This window comes from Podarcis vaucheri, assembly GCF_965113315.1.
Source record: "Podarcis vaucheri genome assembly, chromosome: 12".
NCBI lineage: Eukaryota > Metazoa > Chordata > Lepidosauria > Squamata > Lacertidae > Podarcis > Podarcis vaucheri.
Window position 1 is genome coordinate 58866653 of NC_138750.1, and position 19904 is coordinate 58886556.

General features: G+C 47.6%; 1 protein-coding gene across 2 annotated transcripts in view; it reads right to left on the minus strand.

Moving 5' to 3' along the window:
• WNT3A (Wnt family member 3A) overlaps nt 1–17554 on the minus strand; it is a 247707-nt gene extending 230153 nt beyond the window's left edge. For both annotated transcript variants that reach the window (XR_014212229.1, XM_082192587.1), the window contains exon 1: nt 16983–17554. Coding sequence is in view for 1 of the 2 variants with exons in the window: in XM_082192587.1 (XP_082048713.1) it covers nt 16983–17053 (71 nt within the window). In the remaining variant the exon portion in view is untranslated. The remainder of the gene's footprint in view (nt 1–16982) is intronic.
• Nucleotides 17555–19904: the final 2350 nt, after the last annotated feature.

Here is a 19904-nt window from a genome sequence, read left to right on the forward strand (position 1 = left end):
TCTCTCACAAACATCGGGAGAGAGTATAAATGGGATTTCGTTGCATGTAATATAGCATTGGGGGTGGCTTGTCTGTTGTTTACATGATCTATGCATTGCAAGAAAATGCAGCAATGATCTCCTTGCAGAAATCAGTAAGGTAAAGGTAAAGGGACCCCTAACTATTAGGTCCAGTCGTGGCCAACTCTGGAGTTGCGGCACTCATCTCGCTTTATTGGCCAAGGGTGCCGGCGTACAGCTTCCGGGTCATGTGGCCAGCAGGACTAAGCCACTTCTGGCGAACCAGAGCAGCACACGGAAACACCGTTTACCTTCCTGCTGGAGTGGTACCTATGTATCTACTTGCCCTTTGACATGCTTTCGAACTGCTAGGTGGGCAGGAGCAGGGACCGAGCAACGGGAGCTCACCCCATCGCGGGGATTCGAACCGCCGACCTTCTGATCGGCAAGTCCTAGGCTCTGTGGTTTAACCCACAGCGCCACCCGCATCCCGCAGAAATTTGTATTCAGTCCAAAAACTGTTTCACAAAAGATTCAGGATTCCCTGAAAATACATGCAGAGAAGCTCTGAGGGCTGTGATTGCCTCCACAAATGGAGGCAGGGAAGCTTCTGAATCTCACTTGCTGGAAACCTCAGTTCCTGCCTGCAGGCTTCCCATAATTGGCATCTTGTTGGCCACTGTGAGAACAGGATGCTAGGCTAGGTAGGACACTGGCCTGATCCAGAAGCATTATGTTTCCTTATGCTTACTGTAAACTTTAAAGTGTCTTGGCAATGGCTGTGATAGTCTCTGGAACGATAGAGAGTGAAGTGCTTGGAAAATGAGGCTTCTGTGACCTGTGTTCCTTATGTCTCCCCCCCAAAAAAAAATCTACCAGAAGCTGCAGATATTACACAAGTTAAGGAAATGTATGTACCGTATTTTTCGTTCTATAGGACGCACATTTCCCCCTCCAAAAATTAAGGGGAAATGTGTGTGCGTCCTATAGAGCGAATGCAGGCTGCGCCGCTAAGCCCAAAGCCAGAACAGGAAGACGGAGCACTGCAAGGCGCTCCCTCTCGCTGCTCTAGCTTGGGGATGGCTGCGCGCAAACCTCTCCAGGGCAGCGGGGTGCCTTCACCCCGCTGTCCTGCAGAAGCTAGCAAGGCTGTTCCCAAGCCAGAACAGCGAGACGGAGGGCTCCGTCTTGCTGCTCTAGCTTGGGGACGGCTACGTGCAAACCTCTCTAGGGCAGCGGGGCGCTGCGCTCCAAAGGCTTCAGGGATCTTTGAGGCTGGCAGTGGGGGAAAGCAGCGCTTCGCCCCACCGCCAGCCCCACAAGCTCTGGTGAATGTACCTTGAACGCACCTTGTTTTAGAGGGGGAGAACAAGAAAAAAAAATTTCCCCTGTTCTCCCCCTCCTATGGTCCGGTGCGTCCTATGGAGCGAAAAATACGGTAAATTGTTTAAGCTGCAGTGTGTACACAGGGAGTAGAATTCAGGGACAGCCCAATCACAAAATGGGGGCCCCTTCCCGCCAGGAAAGAAGGAGTGTGTGAAGATCTACATCAGGAACAATGGCAGGGGAAACTAAAAGAGATACATTAGGATCTGATGCTCCTATGGATCCTGCTGCATAAGGCAGTCAACTCATCTTGCCTCATGGGTGGCCTGGCCCTGATAGAATCCCGCTTTTGGAGGGCACAGTATTTTAATTAATAACACTTGGCATCTATCTAATACTTGAGAAGGGACGTGGGTGGCGCTGTGGGTCAAACCACAGAGCCTAGGACTTGCCAATCAGAAGGTCGGCAGTTTGAATCCCCACGACGGGGTGAGTTCCCGTTGCTCGGCCCCTGCTCCTGCCAACCTAGCAGTTTGAAAGCACATCAAAGTGCAAGTAGATAAATAGGTACCACTCCGGCGGGAAGGTAAACAGTGTTTCCGTGCGCTGCTCTGGTTCACCAGAAGCGGCTTAGTCATGCTGGCCACATGACCCAGAAGCTGTACGCCGGCTCCCTCGGCCAATAAAGCGAGATGAGTGCCGCAATCCCAGAGTCGGTCACAACTGGACCTGATGGTCAGAGGTCCCTTTACCTTTTACCTATCTAATACTTGAATGTTTTCAGAGCACTTCACACATATTCTTTTGGTAATCCTTACAAACACAAATCACCCTGGCAGGTCAGCCAGTAGCATACTGCAGCTGGGAGGTTGAGGCTGGGAGGTTGAGTCAAGGTTGTTCTAAGACCATCTTCTGAGTCCCTGAGATTAGAATTCAGAATCTCTTAGTTTACTGTCTTTGCCACTATCTGCAGCAGCTCTAAGGAATCATACAGCTGATAGATCAGGTCTATTAAGCTTAGCCACTCAAATCCACACAACACCTCCCCTGTTCCAATCTTTTTGTCCAGATAACAGCACAGACAGCAGTATAGAGGTGTTAGAAAGTGATATGGAATAGAGGATCCATATCACCCTTTTCTTCAACAGAGAGTCTTTGAGTTAAAGGGAAGATAGAAACCAAAGCCCAGCTATATAGAAGCAGTTTGGGGAAAGGTGGATAATCCAAGCAGGAAACAGAAGGTGGAAAGTAAGTCACTGAGGTCATGCAAGGTCACTCAAAGACCCTTGACCTCTACCAATCAAACTGGATTTTTGCCCACAGCAGATTGCTATATCTTTCATGAGACGCTTCTTTCTGGGAACATTTGGAGTGTCCTGAACACACACACAAAAATTTATGCACCTGTATTACTGCACTTGACTGGACATTAGACATCAATGAGAGTTGTTTTCGCAACATTACAATGCACTCAACTACACATAGCACTCATGGAAATTGCCCTTACACCAGTAATCTTCTAGTTTCACAATTACAATAATTAGTATAGTTCACTGATCCTCATATCCACACTTGTGTGGATTGTTCAAGCTGTAGAGGATGTTCAGCAAACTTGAATTTCCCCTGATGCATGAAATTGCCTAGACCAAACTTGTCTGGTTTAGTCAATTTCACCATTCCATTAACTTGCATGAGGCCATGCTTTGGAGATAACTGCACTTAGGAGGAGAGAAGCAGAAGAGATACCCTAGATGTGGACTTCAGCTTTCCTGATGTTGCTGAATTACAACCCCCATAATCCCTGGCTACTGATCATGCTTGCTGGGGCTGATGGGAACTGTAGTTCAGCAACATCTGGAGTCCTCCACACCTTCATCTTCATTACATCGTGGCCCTTAATTCATTTTTAATTCTTTTGAGTCTTGAAAAACTCCTCTCTCCTGAGCAGTTAGTGACCATAAAGCTAAGAAATAGCCGCAAGATTGCTTCCACGTTAGGAAAGGCCACCTGAATTTTTTTCTTGTATATAATTTTATAAAGGTCTGTATGGGACAGAGAGTGGTCTGCTGTAAGCCTATGGCTTTGTCTCACGTACAGGTGAAAGTGCAAAGTTAAATAAGTTTTAGGTCCATATCTTCTGGGTATGTTTCCATCAACAGTTCAACACCTTGCTAAATTTCTTGCTTAGATGCTTTCAGAGTAGCAAGAATGGAAAACAATTGTGCAACATCACTGTACACAGTACTTCTTTTTAAATTGGCTTCAAGTGCATCTAATATAGGAATAAAGGATTTTATCCTAAACTTATCTCTTAAAGAAAGTGCATCTAAGGCCCTAGACTTCAGCCTACTTAGCCTATACATAAATCTGGCACTGCTAGCAACCTTCCATAGCTTTCTCCGCCATGAATTTGTCCAGTCCTCTTTTAAAGCCATCCAAATTGGTGCCCATCACTGCTTCTTGTGGAAGCAAGTTCCATAGTTTAACAATGCACTGCATGAAGAAATACTTTCTTTTATATGTTCTGAATCTGCCAACATTCAGCTTCTCAATCATAAATGGTGGGGTGGGTTTGGTCTCCTCATAGCATTTTACTTTTAATTTTTGTTTCTCTGCTTTGCTTCTTGGAGGGGACAGGAAGGCCCAACCACCCAGTGTGGCAAACTGCTTTGTGGAGGCCCTTAGGAACACTAGGTTTCGGCAGCGCCAGAATGTGGAGGAAAACCCACAAATTAATGGCGTATATCAGTAGCTCGCTCCTTGGCACAGACACCTCCGTGCTGTAACTTAATATGACTTTGTTAGAGCTAAGCTGATATCATAATAGCGATGGAGGTGGCCCACTCTGTCTGCTTGCCAACATCAACTGAAGACAGCTATTAACCGCTTTTCATTCCACACTGGAAGATGATGCCAGCATTTAGCTCCACACTGTCGGAAAAGAGCAACACACAAAGCCTTCGTTGCAGTCATGCCTTTGCAGTTTCAGTTAGTGAAATGCCTGTCACTCTGATGGGCAGGACTGTGTGACGCAGACACCCCCTGGCATAGAATGCAAGGTGCCTGCTACACTTCATATTCAGAGGCAAAGGACAGGTTTTGTTCTCACTGCAATGTCCCTGTGTCTGTATGTTTGTATAGCTCCATTCTGGGCCCCATAATATGGATGTGGGGTGTTTGCGAGTGTCCTTCCTTGCATTCTACAAATCATCTGCACTCAGCAGCCTTACTGGGTGCCTGTACTTCCATTAAAGAAAATGGAAAGACATTACTACATAACTCCTACCCTGGGGCTTTTCCAGATTAGGCAGGCAGGGAGGCTGCAGAGAGCTGGCAATTTTTTTTGTACCGGAGGAATGGAGAACCCTCCAGACATTGCTGGTTGACCAAACAAACACATTGGGAAGGACTGTAGCTCAGTAGTAGAGCATCTGATGTCCATGCAGAAGGTCCTAGGTTCAAGCCCCAGCATCTCCGGGTAGCATTTTTAGGTACCGTTGTCTGGAACTCTGAAGAGTCACTGCCACTCAGTGAAAACAATACTGAACTAGATGGACCAATAGTCTGAATTATTATAAGGCAGCTTATACTACACACCACCCCCCATTAGCGTTGCTCAGGAGCATCCCAGACCCTCAAATTTCAGGGCACAAACATGAGACCTAGGGGCATCCCCAAATATAATAATAATAATAATAATAATAATAATAATAATAATAATAATAATAAATTATTTATACCCCGCCCATCTGGCTGGGCTTACCCAGCCACTCTGGGCGGCTTCCAAAAGAATATTAAAATACTATAATACATCAAACATTAAAAGCTTCCCGAAACAGGGCTGCCTTCAGATGTCTTTTAAAAGCCTGGTAGTTGTTGTTCTCTTTGACATCTGGTGGGAGGGTGTTCCACAGGGAAGGCGCCACTACCGAGAAGGCCCTCTGCCTGCTTCCCTGTAACTTGGCTTCTCGCAGGGAGGGAACTGCCAGAAGGCCCTTGGCACTGGATCTCAGTGTCCTGGCAGAACGATGGGGGTGGAGACGCTCCTTCAGGTATACTGGACCGAGGCCGTTTAGGGCTTTAAAGGTCAGCACCAACACTTTGAATTATGCTGGGAAACGTACTGGGAGCCAATGTAGGTCTTTCAAGACTGGTGTTATGTGGTCTCTGCGGCCGCTCCCAGTCACCAGTCTAGCTGCCGCGTTCTGGATTAGTTGTAGTTTCTGGGTCACCTTCAAAGGTAGCCCCACGTAGAGCGCATTGCAGTAGTCCAAAGATATTATGGGGATGAGCTGTACTGATTCTTCCTCTGTTCTCCCTCCCAGCCCTGAGCCCTGGAGATGGAGGTTAATTGGGAGAGGGAGCAGAAGAGGATAGATCCCACCTCCCCGAGACAATGGAATAATTGTCTGAAGCTTGCAAGTTGTATGCATAGCCTTCTTAATATTTTTTTAAAACTTAAAGACACTCCTGTCCACCTGGAGATCCAAGCCCTCCCTCTGCCACCTGGTGGGGGCCAGGCAAATTTGGAGGCTTCAGGTCAGCTCCAGATGTCTAGCAGCCCTACCCCCAATTCGCCTTTCAATGATAAGGGGAACTCAAAACCCTCTAAAGAAATTCTTATGTGCCTGAAAAAGGAGGCCGAAAAATGGAAGCCTCTTTGGGGGGAGGGAGGAAGCTTTCGACAAAACAGAAGCCAGGTTTTTCAGCAAAGCACAGGCCTAGCTTAAGAAACATCCCAGCGGTGTCTGTGGATGGACCGTGGAATGCCATATTCTCATTCAGGTGCCCCAGCACCTGCACACCTGGTGGGAGTAAAAACCTCAGCCATCCAAACATGACGCAGTGTGACTCAGAGAGGATTTCCCCTTGGCGACACGTGCTTGTGAAATGTTTGGTAAATGCTATTATTATGGCTCATAAAGTCCTTTTCAGGTCAGCAGGCTTGTTACTCAAACCATGCATTCTAGGAACAGGAACCAATGTAGAGACATCTCCAGAAAAGATGTTGTGTTCTTTCTTTCCTTGAGGATTGCTGTTCTCCTAAGGATGTGAGAAAAGCCTTGGTGGGTCAGAGCAGTGGCCCGTCTAGTCCAGGATCCTGTTCTCACAGTGACGAACCAGATGCCCATGTGAAGCCTGCAAGCAGGACATGAATGCAAGGACACACACCCCTCCTGCCGTTTCTTGCAACTGAAACTCAGAATTTCATTGCTGCCTCCAACAGTGGAGGCAGAACATAGCCACCACCCTTTACAAAGGTATGGCACTTGCAGTGATCCCTACCTAGCCTGTGCTTTGTGACAACATTGCAGCTCCCATAAACTTAAAAAGACATTTCCTTCCCTGACTCACATACCTGAGCACAGAGTGTGGAAGGCTTACGATGAGCTCATGCGTTCCATTCTCCCCGGGGACGTGTTTCCTACTGTAAATTCTTTAGGGCTTTGTCCTATCCAGTTTTAAATAGTTCCAGAAAGAGTGATTCTAACTCCTTCAACTTCATGCATACCTTTGATGGGAATGCTTCAGGTAAGGGCCGTTCAACCTCTGGCATCTCCAGGGTGGGCTGGGAAAGACTCCTGTCCTGGGACCCTAGAGAACCGCTGCTGGTCAGTGCAGACCATACTGAGCAAGATGGACCAACATTCTGGTGGTGCAAGGCAGTTCACTATGTTCCTTGTATGGAGAAGGGCTGTAGCTGAGTGCTACTGCAGCTGACTTGCATGCTGATGGTCCTGGGTTCAAGCAGTGGTATCTCCAGGTAGGGCTGCAAGAGACCCCTGTCCTGGAACCATGGAGAACCACTTCCAGTCATCGGGTTCCCTCAAGTCACCTTCATTTGCTCTTCTCCTGGCCCACAATCTGGGTCAAGGTAGAACCAGAGAAGGTTCTTTGCGGTGTCGGATCCTGGCTGCAGAGTTTCCCATGCTACGGTCAAATCTGGAGGCTTTGACAAGAGCCTCCAGCACCACCAATGCACCCAGCAACGGGCTCAGTGCATGCAGCTCACACTGCTGCCTCCCTTCAAAAGGTGGTAGGTAAAGGGACCCCTGACCATTAGGTCCAGTCGTGGCCGACTCTGGGGTTGCGGTGCTCATTTCGCCTTATTGGCCGAGGGAGCCTGTGTACAGCTTCCGGGTCATGTGGCCAGCAGGACTAAGCCGCTTCTGGCGAACCAGAGCAGCACACGTTTACCTTCCCGCCGGAGTGGTACCTATTTATCTACTTGCACTTTGACGTGCTTTCGAACTGCTAGGTTGGCAGGAGCAGGGACCGAGCAACGGAACTCACCCTGTCATGGGGATTCAAACCGCCGACCTTCTGAGCGGCAAGTTCTAGGCTCTGTGGTTTAACCCACAGCGCCACCCGCATCCCTTTCCAAAAGGTGGTACCCAGTTCAAATTGATAGTTTAGAAGAACTCAGAGGGGGAATTCTCTGTGGATTTGTCAAGTTTTCTTTTAAAGCTACCCCAGTTGTTGGCCATCGCTTTAGCTTGTAGGAGTGAATCTAATAGATCAACTATTTAACTATTCCATGCAATAGCCCATCAACAGGGTTAACAAAATATCCATGGTGAATGGCTTGCCACTGTGAGACCATGATACAGGACTAGATGGGCCTTTGGCCTGAAGCTACAGGACTCTTCTAATGCTTGCTTTCCCTTCCCTCCATCTTTTTTTTGGGGGGAGGAGGAGCTTCTCACAAAATTCCTCAGGTATTTTGATAGGGGAAAGTCCGCAGATTTCAATTCACAATTTTCACTTTGAGCAAAATCTCTTGACATAGCAGAGATGGCTGGTCCCTGGTGAGCTATTTGAGAAACTTGGCTACTTACTAGAAGACTTGCTGGCAAATCCTAGAATCCCTCAGAGGAAAAATGTTTGAATCTTTCTGGACAAAATGCTGGGGGAGGGGGGCAAACCGCTGACTGCCATAACAACATCCAGTGTGTTTCCTGGATCTACTGCTGCTGAATGAATAAATATTGGGTACAAAGCAGATCTTAATTCTGCACTCAACGCTACTAATCCAGCTGTGCCAAAATAAAACCCTGTGCACAGTTCCTCTTGTCCCACTGAGTTTAATGCTAGTCTAAGGTTACTCAAAAGTAACTCTTATTGAGTTCAGTGCAGCTTAAAGGTAAAGGGACCCCTGACCATTAGGTCCAGTCGTGGCTGACTCTGGGGTTGCGGCGCTCATCTCACTTTATTGGCCGAGGGAGCCAGCGTACAGCTTCTGGGTCATATGGCCAGCATGACTAAGCCACTTCTGGAGAACTAGAGCAGTGCATGGAAACGCCATTTACCTTCCTGCCGGAGCGGTACCTATTTATCTACTTGCACTTTGATGTGCTTTCAAACTGCTAGGTTGGCAGGAGCAGGGACTGAGCAACGGGAGCTCACCCTGTCGCAGGGATTCGAACCACCGACCTTCTGATCAGCAAGCCCTAGGCTCTGTGGTTTAACCCACAGCACCACCCGCGTCCCTAAAATCAGGACCTATGCAGCTTACTTCAAGGCAAAGGGAGGAAGGGCTAGGTACAGCCTTAGTCTCTAGGATTTGTGCAAAGGCCTAAGCTTTCCACCAGCGTAGAGCTGAGAAGAAGCTTCTCAGAGAATGTGTTTCTTGAGAACATTTATGGTATTTTTATTCCCCCCCCCAAAAAAAAGGGCCACTTTGTGGTTTTTACTCTGAATAGTCTCAACCATGTTTTGGTGACAGAGGCCATTCCCCTTCCCTCTCCATGCCAGAAATGAAGCCAGGGTCCTGGGCATTACAGATGATGCAAAATGATGGCCATGGGATGCCAAGATGGGATGCAGCTGGAAGGGGAACATAAGAACATAAGAGTAGCCTGCTGGATAATGCCAGTGGCCCATCCATTCCAGTATAGTGCTACCTCAGGTTACATACGCTTCAGGTTACAGACTCTGCTAACCCAGAAATAGGGCTTCAGGTTAAGAGCTTTGCTTCAGGATGAGAAGAGAAATCGTGCTCTGGTGGCTCGGCAGCAGCGGGAGGCCCCATTAGCTAAAGCTTCAGGTTAAGAACAGTTTCAGGTTAAGAACGGACCTCCAGAACGAATTAAGTACTTAACCTGAGGTACCACTGTATCCTGTTCTCACATTGGCCAAGCAGCTGCCCATTGTGGGTGGGCTGCAAACAGGATTTGAGCCCAAGAGCCCTCTCCCCTCATCCATGAATTTGTCTAAATCCTCTTGTAAAAGCCGTTCAAGTTGGTGTCCGTCCCTGCTCCATGTGAGAGCAGGTTCCATAATTTATGTGCTCTGTAAAAAGTCCTTCCTGCTAAACCCCAAAATGGAAACTGTTGGGACAGTTTCTCCTCCATTTCTGGAGAAAAATGGGGTGAACTGGTCCCCCAAGTTTCCATGCCCACAAAACAGGGTGAAAATTTCCAAGAGGCCGTGTGACCTGGGCTCCAACCCAACTCGCTAAGGCAGATATGTGCACACACAGAGCTGAAATGGGGAAAGGGTAAGAGAAGCTGGATTAACTAACTGTCCAGGACAGTTTGCCTATTCACACAAGCACACACACACCCAAAAATAATAATTAAATGTCATTAACTATCCAGAAACTAGTTTACACAGGGAAACAAATTAGGTGTGTGGGGGTGGCTGCTCAGCAGGCAGGTGACTGCATTTTCCACAACATCCACCTCCAGACACGCCCCCTCCGCCCTTTGCAGTTCAAATCTTGGTCTGATGGAGAAGAAATATGCACACCAAGAGATGCAAGATTTGATGGCCTTCTCTCTCTCTCTCTCTCTCTCTCTCTCTCTCTCTCTCTCTCTGCTTTTTCTATAAGAGAAAACGTCTTTGTTCTTAAAAAAAAAACACCCCACAATTTGTTCTTTAAAAAATAATAATTCAAAAGAGGCGTGACTCCAGATGCGTTAATAAAAATAGCACAGGTTTCTAGAGGCAGGCGCTACAGGGATTATTATATTATGATTGTGAAATTAAAATTTTTCGTTTTTTTGCGGGGTGGTGGCAGTGACGGAATGGCAACCTTGGTTTTGCTGGCTTTTTTCCACTCAGGCCAGTTAAAACAAAAACAAAAAGCTGTTTGTGGATCTTGCTGCTGAAATGGTTTGGATAAGGTTCCTAAATCAAATGGAAATGGCTGGGTTTGGGGGGAGAGGAGGGTTTGGACAAAGGTAATGAGGGCTGCTAATGAGGGGTGTGACTTTTACAACCCCTTTCAGATAATATGGAACTGGGGTACGAAAGCGGAGGATTTCTGGGCTACAATCCTAGACCCATTCAATTCAATAAACCCTTCTTCTGAGTCGAGATGCTTATGACGCTATGTTACTTCTGAACCCAGTGGGAATAAACGTGCATAGGATCAGGCTGGGTGTGAGCAAAGGTACTCTCTAAAGGGATCCCATTATTTCAATTCTAATTTATAGACCAGAGGCTCACAGCGATGATATCTACTCAGTGGCGTAGCGTGGGGGGTGCAGGGGGGCCCGGCTGCACCGGGTGCAACATCTGGGGGTTAGGGTTAGGGGCGCAAATCCACGGGTTAGGGGACGCAAATTACTTGCCTTGCCCCGGGTGCTGACAACCCACGCCACGCCACTGTGTCTACTCACAAGAAGAGTCTGCTGAATCAGACTAAGGGCCCACCTAGTTCATCACCCTCTTCTCACTGTGGCCAGTCAGATGATCAGAAGTTGTTGGTTAAATTCTTGAGGTTTACTCCTGTGTAAGTGAACTAAGTGGAACTTATCATGCTTCCCCCCAAAATGGTCCCAATCACATTCCAAGAGTTTAGAATTCTTCTGAATGTGACATTTCACTGCAGATTCCAAAGGCAGACGCAGTCAGGTCTAATGTGTGTTTACTCGAAAGTAAATCCCACTGTATTCATCCATGAGGGTTATTGACTCTCAAGGAAGTGTGCATGGCAAGGATTTTGTCCTAACTTGGAAATAAGTCTAGTAGGTTTCAATGGAGCGTAATCCTAAATGGGAACGTTTGGATCTGAACATTAAAACTGTGCCCGCCAGTCTACTTATTCCCAAGCAATCATGTTTAGGAGGATGGTATGAGATAAGCTCCCTGAATTTAATATGAGTGGGTACTTTACAAATCTGAGTTCCTCCCGTCCTTTGGTTTTTATTTTATTTTGAAACAGGCTTTTATTTATTACAGCAGGTCTGAGCCAGTTTTAAAAGGGGCAGACGGTAGTAAAGAAAAAACCGCAGTTCAATGAAATCTACTAGTCTTCTATCAAAAACAATAGCCAGATTTCAACACCTGAAGTCTGCATTCTCACGTGCCCCCAAAAGGATATTGCCTGTTTACTACACGTGTGAATGGGATAGCACGTGATGAAAGGGAGCCTTTTCCTTCAGTCGGTCTCTAACGGAATTGTAGAATCTTGGCTACAGTGTATAGCTTCGATACAACCACTCAGTTTTCTTGCTCGGATTAACAACATCCACACGTGCCACAAATAGCAGAGCTTCAAAGTCACTTTTAGCATAGGGTGTGAAAAGATTCTAAAATGTATGTTTTTGTTGACAGTGGGTTTGCATTTGCAACGCACACGATTTTAAACAAGCAAACAGACGTCACGTGTGAAAAGGTGCAAATGTACTAAGGCTTCCAGACAGACCGTAAACTGGGGCACCTATTTCGCTGGTTTATACCAGCTTCGCCACGATACCCCAACCACCCCAGTTTGGAAGAACACTAGTTAAGATTTCAGAGCTCTCTACACCCATAAATAAAATTAATGCAGTGCGTGTTTGATGGCATGGCGGAGATGCTTAATATAAATGGTTCGCTATGTAACCTGTTTTGAACGGCGAGGAGTATAAAATAAACTTTGATTTCAGCATTTCAATCTGATTTTAGTGCCTTTGAGCATGTGTAGAGCGCTTGCCGACTAAACACTGCCATCTGATTTGCAGACTGGGAGCAAAGACAGCGAGTATCATTTCCAGGCAGGTTTGAACCCCCGCCTTAAGAAACAGAAGCTGCAGTTCTGAACATATTTATCTGGAAAATAAATCCCAGGATCCGAAAGATTTCCTTCTGAATAAATCTGATTAGGATTGTCCTGTAAAGATCACGCTTCCACAGAAGATTCTGGTCTTGACTTGCAAGTGCAAGTCTAGCCATTCCTACTCAGAAGTAAGCCCACTGAGTTCAATGACACTTACTCCTAGATAAGTGTGCGTAGGGTCGTAACCTATATTTCTTAGGGCGCGATAGGGGGCGGGTTGAGCGAAAATATAAGGAAATTGCCCTCTTCTTCCTTGTCGCTTTCCATAGGGTTTGGGGGGGCATTTATAGTGAAATTGAAGGGCTTCGCTTATTGGGGCTTTCTTCGAATTTGAATAAATGCGTAGCTAGTTGCTTTCCCTCCCCCCCCACGTTTTTTGCAGCCCAGGTGTGCGAGGTAACCTGTCTTATCAAGGATTTAATATTTACATTTTATTATCTTGTGCCCTCTGTCATATCTGAACTATTTGGGGAATTCTGCCGTCGACGACGCCCGCCTCCCCCCCCCCCGAAAGAAAACGAGAGAGAGAGAGAGAGAGAGAGAGAGAGAGAGAGAGAATGTATGTTCAGAGACGTGTACATTATAGGAGTCCAGACAAAACAAACGCGCTTGACTGACACGGTGGCCTTTTCCTCAACCGCGTTCCCTCTTCACACGCCCGCCTTGCTACTTTCTCCCCGCAGCGCGTTCCTTTATGGGTCTACTCAGAAGCAAGCCCCATTGGCTATAGGATTGCAGCCTTAATCGATCTTATTTTCTAAAAGGAGAGAGTCTCCCTCCTTCCCCCTGCCCACCCAGTTTCCTATATATTAATTAAATATCGTTCTTTAAGGAATGGGAAAAAAAACGAATGTTCTTTGGAATTCTTTCCGAAGGGGGGAGGGAATGTTTGCAAGCGATTTTTTAAGTACAATATTTTGGATTTTGGGTCGAAGTCGTATTTGCAATCTCGCACATATTGCTGATCATTTAGGCTGCAATCATATGCTTACTAACCCGGGAGCAATTCCTATTGAATGCAATGGATTTACTTCTGAGTAGACATGTAAAGGATTGCACTGCTAGTAAAGGGAGCCGCTTCTTTCAAATTGCTTTATCCGTGCCTCTAAAACACACACACAAACAATGTATAAAAAGCCCTCAAAATTCTGTCTCCACTTTCGGACCTGCTATAAAAGGAGCCTTTGTAAACTGATCCTCATAAACACGGTTACTTGCAAGGAATGGTCTGTTGTTTTCAATGAAAACTGAACGTGCAAGTCAAGTGTGCTTCAATCTGCCACTGTCCTACACACATACATAGAGCTGTAGAAGCAGTAATTCATTATACACCTGAGTACTGAATTACTCTCAAGAAACTGCCTTAACTCCCTTCTGTTTCCTCTGGGAATCTGGGCGACCCTAGTTCTCCGCCCCGCATTTTGACATAAAGGCGAGTGGTGAGTACAAACACAGACACGAGCTTTTTAGGAGATGCCAGTTTTGTCCTTTCCTGTGGATTTTAAAAAGCAAGGTGGCTTAAGGAGACTACATCGGCTTTTTTTAAAAAAAAGTGTGTGCAAGGGCAATTGCGTTTTTGTACACCAGCAGAATCTCTTCCTGTCTTCCCTACACAGACTTTTGCTAGGGTATCAGCTTGTTCGGCTTAATGACCGCATAAAAAAAAGAGATCGAGTGCGTCAACCTTCTTCTGTCTTTAGATCACCCTAACGAAATGAACATCCATTCCTTATATTGTCCTGTGTTTCAGACAGCAGCCGGGCTTAATATTTTAATACGATGTGCATAGATGCTCTGCAAAAACCGTCTTCGCCAATGCTCACGCCTGCCTATATTGACACAAGGCATCACTCATGAGATCCAAATCTAATTTAATTTTTTAAAATGTCCTAAAGGTTATCCCCAGAAGCAGAACACTGAGAAACCAGGAAACCATCCATGTACGTGTAAACCAACTGCCTTTAGTTTAAACCCTTTACACACTTTTAAACATTTTAAGAAAGGGCATCTGAGCTACAAACAGGCAGGTGGATTTGCGCACAGAGGGCCTTTTTATGCGCAAGCTGCGAGCAAGTGGTGAAGCTAACCCCGGACTCCACCACTTGGGCGGTGGGGAAGTTTGCACGCTCGGTTTGCGCTCTCTCCCTCTTACACACACTCTTTTCTTGTACTCCCGAAGACGGTGCTGTTTTTCGATGTGCAAGGAAATTTGCCGGCGGGACGACGGTCGTGCGGGCCATCCCCCTTCCTCCCCATCCCCACGGCTGCCTAAAGTATCCCAGTCCGTGGACCCTTATGCCGCTTTTTTCTACCGAGTGCACCAACTGCTCCAGCGGAGCCTCTGCCGGGAGCACGTGCGTGTGTGGGGTTGCCTGCGGGGCGACTCGACACAAGACTCGGCTCACCAACTGCTCCAGCGGAGCCTCTGCCGGGAGCACGTGCGTGTGTGGGGTTGCCTGCGGGGCGACTCGACACAAGACTCGGCTCTGCAGCTTGCTAGTCGGTGGCGCTCCGGCAATACCTCCGGGGATGGGGGTGGCGGAGGGCTATTAAAATTCCAGTTACGCCCCCAGCCTCTAGTAAGAACTTGCAGCGCTCGCCAAGGCCTCGATTCCCTCTGCGCTCGTGGGAATGCGCGCCCCGGCCGGCGAAGAGCGCTACCCGCCCCACTTCGAAGCCTTCTCTCGGGTTCGCTCCGGCGGCGCTCGGCTCGGGGGCGCACTTTTCGCCCGGCTGAAGCCCGCGAACGACCGCGGTGGCTTCGCCGCCGCCGCCGCCTCCTTCCTCCTTCCCGACTCCCTGGAGTCTGTAATTACCGCTGATCGGGCTGATGTGCCGCAACACGCCCGCGCGCCTAACTCTCCTCTCTCTCTCCAAGTCTCTCTCTCCCTTAGTCCCTTCACATTTGGCCGCAAAAAGCCCCAAATCCGAGCTCTTAAAGGGGCAGGGCGCAGCGTCGCTAGCCTTCCCCAGTTACCTTTCCCAGACTTTTTATCAGAAACATTAACACCAACTGGGCGAGCGCTCTGCGCTTTGACGGAGGAAGCGAGCGTCTGACAGCCATTCATTTAAGAGTCTTGATGGTTTCTCCATTCCGAGGGCAATCCTTTCCCCCCACCAAACCCTAATCTTTGCCTAACCTTTCGCCACCACCCTCAATCAGATTTCCTTCTTGGGTCGCGTTTCTCTTTGCTTCCAGGAATCATTGGGAATGGTTGCGGGACGGGGGCGGGGTGGGGTGGAGAGAAAAAAAAGAGGCTTTGCCTTCCGGACACCCGCGCAAGCCCCAGTCAATTTCGCCTCCCTTCCCGAAGTCTTTAGTTCGAGACTGGTCAATTTCAAACGCCGCCGCCTACAGTCTCTGTGCAGCCTGCCGCGGCTACCCCGGACAGAAAGAGAGAAAAGGGGATCCTTTTCCAGGAGTTGAGGACTCCCCAGACTGAACCAGCGAGTCGCACAAGGCTCTCAGCCGTTTCCTTGGAGGAAGAGCCGGATCCGAAAGGCGCCTCGACCCAGGCGTAAAAGAGGGATCGAATAGCCTAAGAACCCAAGTAGGACCATCTCTGATATACCGAAGGAGAGAGGACGCCGGGCAGTTAGGGATCTAGATACAGAGTCCATATCTCTGCACTGAGTGCTTAAAGAACCTTCACTGTCTCAAATCGGAATAGAGGATTTTTTTTTGGGGGGGGGTGTCGATGATGCCCTGTCCCCACTGAATCTGCCTGCAACTACTATAGACACCAAGGAAAATCTGTGTATATTTTGGCGATAGGTATCTACAGACACACACCTCTCGGTTCTACGGAAAGAGGGAGCATTGACGCAGGTCCTGGCACCCACATGTTGACAGAATTTCATCCAGGCACAATATTTAGGAATTTCGTTCCAAGTTTCAAGATCCCATGATTGTCGGTTGTTGTTTTTTGTTGTTATTTAAGAAGCGGGCGGGGAGGCTCCCACCTTACCAAGGGGAAGGCAAGTCCATCTCGGTCGCCACGAAAAAAATAAAAATCTTTTGCGCGCTTGTACAATATTTTGCTCGTGCTTTTAAAACACACACCTACACATTATTTTGCACACATATATATATTCCTCTTGTCGGGAGAGCCTTTGCTTTCCTCCTCCTCTCCTTCCACATGACTAGCTTAAAATCACCTTGAAAAACTCGTGTCGACTTGTATCATTATCTGTTTAATTCACTCAGTACCTTTTGTTCTTGGCAGGAGAGGATCAAAGCAAGTTTTTTAAAAAAAAAACACACACACAACCCAGCAACTCTGATCTCTTCTCTCTCTCTCTCTCACCCCCTCCCCACCTTTTCAGGTTTTTGGGTTTTTTTAAATTTACAGTAGGAGAACGGTAGATCAGGGCTAACACAGTCAAAATAAACATACAGCTTAAATAAATAAAAAGACTTTCGACAGGGGCTGGGGAGTGCGTTCTTAAAAAAACCCTTTTAGGAACCACAGTCTCTTTTCCCTCCACATTCAACATATTCGGGAACGGGAAGGATCTAACACCTCTTTGAAAAGCGAGCGCTAGAGGGAGAAAAGGGGTTCACCCTACCGCCCCCCAAAATAATCAATCAATAAGAAAGTCAACTTACCACCAGATGGGATAGCTTGAGAGACCTTGGGTCAACCCACAAAGAAACAGGAAATATCCCAAAAGGGCCATCTCGCCCCCCAAAAGTTGGCAAAAAAAGCCTTTTTATATCTGCCCCCTCTAAAACCAGCAAAACGTCCAACTTTCTCTTCTTGGATGCAGGGGAGGGGGGCGGAGAAAATACCCCCACCCCCCAGAAAAAATTAAAAACCAACCCAGCCCAAGCAAGTAGCTAGTTCTCCCTGTATATATCTATCTATCGGTGTATATAGGTATATATAAATATCTATATAGAAATTATCTTCTTTCTCGTCTTCTCTCTCAAAGAAGACGAAAACAATAAATAAGAAAAAAATAAATATCGGAGAGGTGGGTTTTTTAAGGGGGGGGAAATCCCTCTTCTCGCAGCCAAGAGACACTAAAGGCAAACATTTAGCAGGGGAGAGAGGAGGGAGAAGAAGAAAAAAGTTTGGAGCAGGCTTGCTTGAGCGAGAGACCCAATCAGCACTTATCGCCAAAGGGGAAATTGCCGGGGCTTCTCCAGCTCCTTCTGCGCTGTGCGTCAATCCAGCAAGCCAGGCGAAGGAATGAGCTAATTGCGAAGAGATAGTGTTTTAATACTCATTAAGGACATGTTGGCCCACCAGTCCCCGGAGGGGTGGGGAGGATGGGAAGTAGAGAGGGGGGTTGGTTTAAGAAAAAAAGGGGGGCGGAGAAGAAGAAAAGGGGAAAGGAAGATTTAGGGGGTTTAAATAGACAGGGGGGGGACCCCTGTGGTTCAGGGTAGCTATAACAACCTGTCCGGACTTCACTCCCTGGGTAGAAGGAGCCACTAAAATGCTTTAAAAGAAGAAAGGGGGGGGGGAGGAAATCCACCTATAAATTATGGGGGAAAGTAGGATTGGGTCGTTATAAAGACCCGAGTCGTCGATTTTTTCCTTGCATGTGGGAGCGGGTGTGCTTATCACCCCCCCACCCGAAATAAATAAATAAATAAATAAATAAATAAATAAATAAATAAATAAATATTTATTATATCTGTTTTATCGCTCCCAAACACCAGCATCAGGCTCCTGCTCAGTGTTAAGAGTCGCTTTCCCGCTCTATTAATAATCATTTTCAAAGGACTGTCCCTCCTCCTCCGCCGCCGCCCCCACCCCCGGCAAGCCAACCCTCTTGTTTTACATTTCAACAAAATCGGAGGAATTCAGGAACTTTCAGCCAAGGCGAGACATCCATTGAGGAACCGGTGTGATCTGAAGGGGGGGCGAATCTTTATTTCTCTCCCCCCATTTCACCCACGCCCGCTCGCCCCCCACGGAGGAACGTTCCAGTCATCGTTCAAACGATCTCTGCTTTTACCCGACTAAATCATCGCTCGGTTGGCGTTTGGATGCAATGTTTTTTATTTTATTATGTGTGAGCGGAAGGAAATGCTCGCGCCCAACAGCGTTATTCCCAAGCAGCCGGCTTAAGTGTGTATGTGAGAGAGCCGCACGACCTCGTTGAGGCGGAGTACACGGGTCCCCGAAACGCAACTCTTGCTTTCAAAGGCTCCTTTTGGGGTTTGCTTCCAAGGCAGAACTTGGAGGTGACCCTCTGCCCTCTCACTCCGGAGTAAGCCCCTTTAAAGACACCAGGGAGTTACTTTGGAGCTGCGCGCGTGGTTAGGGTCGGGACGGTTTAAGCGGAGCAGGACCGAATCCGTTGCGCTCCGAATTCACCGGGCAGTGAAGTTGTTGCGGCAGATTGCTTCAGTGTCGGGGGATGGAGAGTCAATTTCCTCGTGGCACCGGGGCGGGGGAGAGACACTTCTCATCCACAACACATTCAAGTTGAGGAATCTGGATTTAAACCGGTTTCATCCGGATGAATCCTCAGGAGCCCACATTCCAGACCGAGAGAGACACATTTACCTGGGATTTCCACCACACTTAATTTCCATATCCTCTAGTTCGGCGGCGCGCTTAAATCGCTGCCTAGCTGAACTCTGAACAGATCACCGCACATAAGAATCGGGATCGCCCTTGCAGCGTTAAGGGAGGTGGAGTGGAATCTCACTCCGTGATCCAGAACTCAATTAAGCCGGGCGCGGGCAAAATTGAGATAGTTCCTCGGAGGTAAGTCCTCATTGTGAGTTCAGCGACGCTTCCTCCCAGCTCCAGTAAACATGGGGAGTAGGATCGCAGCCTTCCTTCGGCTTAGCTTTTGAGGCTGCATTCTTACGATAACTCGAAAGTAAGCCCCATTGAGTTCAAATGGACTACCTCCTGAGGAGGCGTGTATAGGAGTGCACTCTTAGAGAATTTGGTTTACACGTGTTCTATTAAACGTCTGGAACTAACGTCAATAAGGCAAACTGAGAGAGAGGGAGGGGGATCGTTTCACAGTACAGATTCAGAGGATCGAGTGCACGTAGCCTTAGCCGTTTGGGAGAATAAAGGGTGGATCTCTTCCGCCTCCCTCACCAGCAGCGATCCTTCCCAAATCTCCTCGGTTCCTGCAAGCACCAGCGTCCATTACCCCACAGAGGAAGGAAGACCCGCTAGAAAAAGACGTCTATCCACCCAAACAAGCGTGCCAAAACAACACCCAACATCCCCAGTTAAAACCCATCAGATCCTCTGTTTGCTATTTGCTGGGCGTTAGACAAAGAGGTGGAGACGGCGGTGTGTTTTGACAGATTTCGGCCCTAATGGAGACCTTCCTTGCCACTCCCCATCGCCCCAGACTTTTCTTGACCCCTACACAGAAGGTCCCATATAGGTTTGGGGATGGAACTTTTCAGAGCCTGGGCTTCTGTACGTTTACTTGGAAGTAAACCCCAGTCCATCCGGTGGGATTACTCGCTTACATCCTCCATGCCTTGAAAGACGTACCAGAAATGCCACCTCATCTTAATATTGACATTAAAATTTAATTT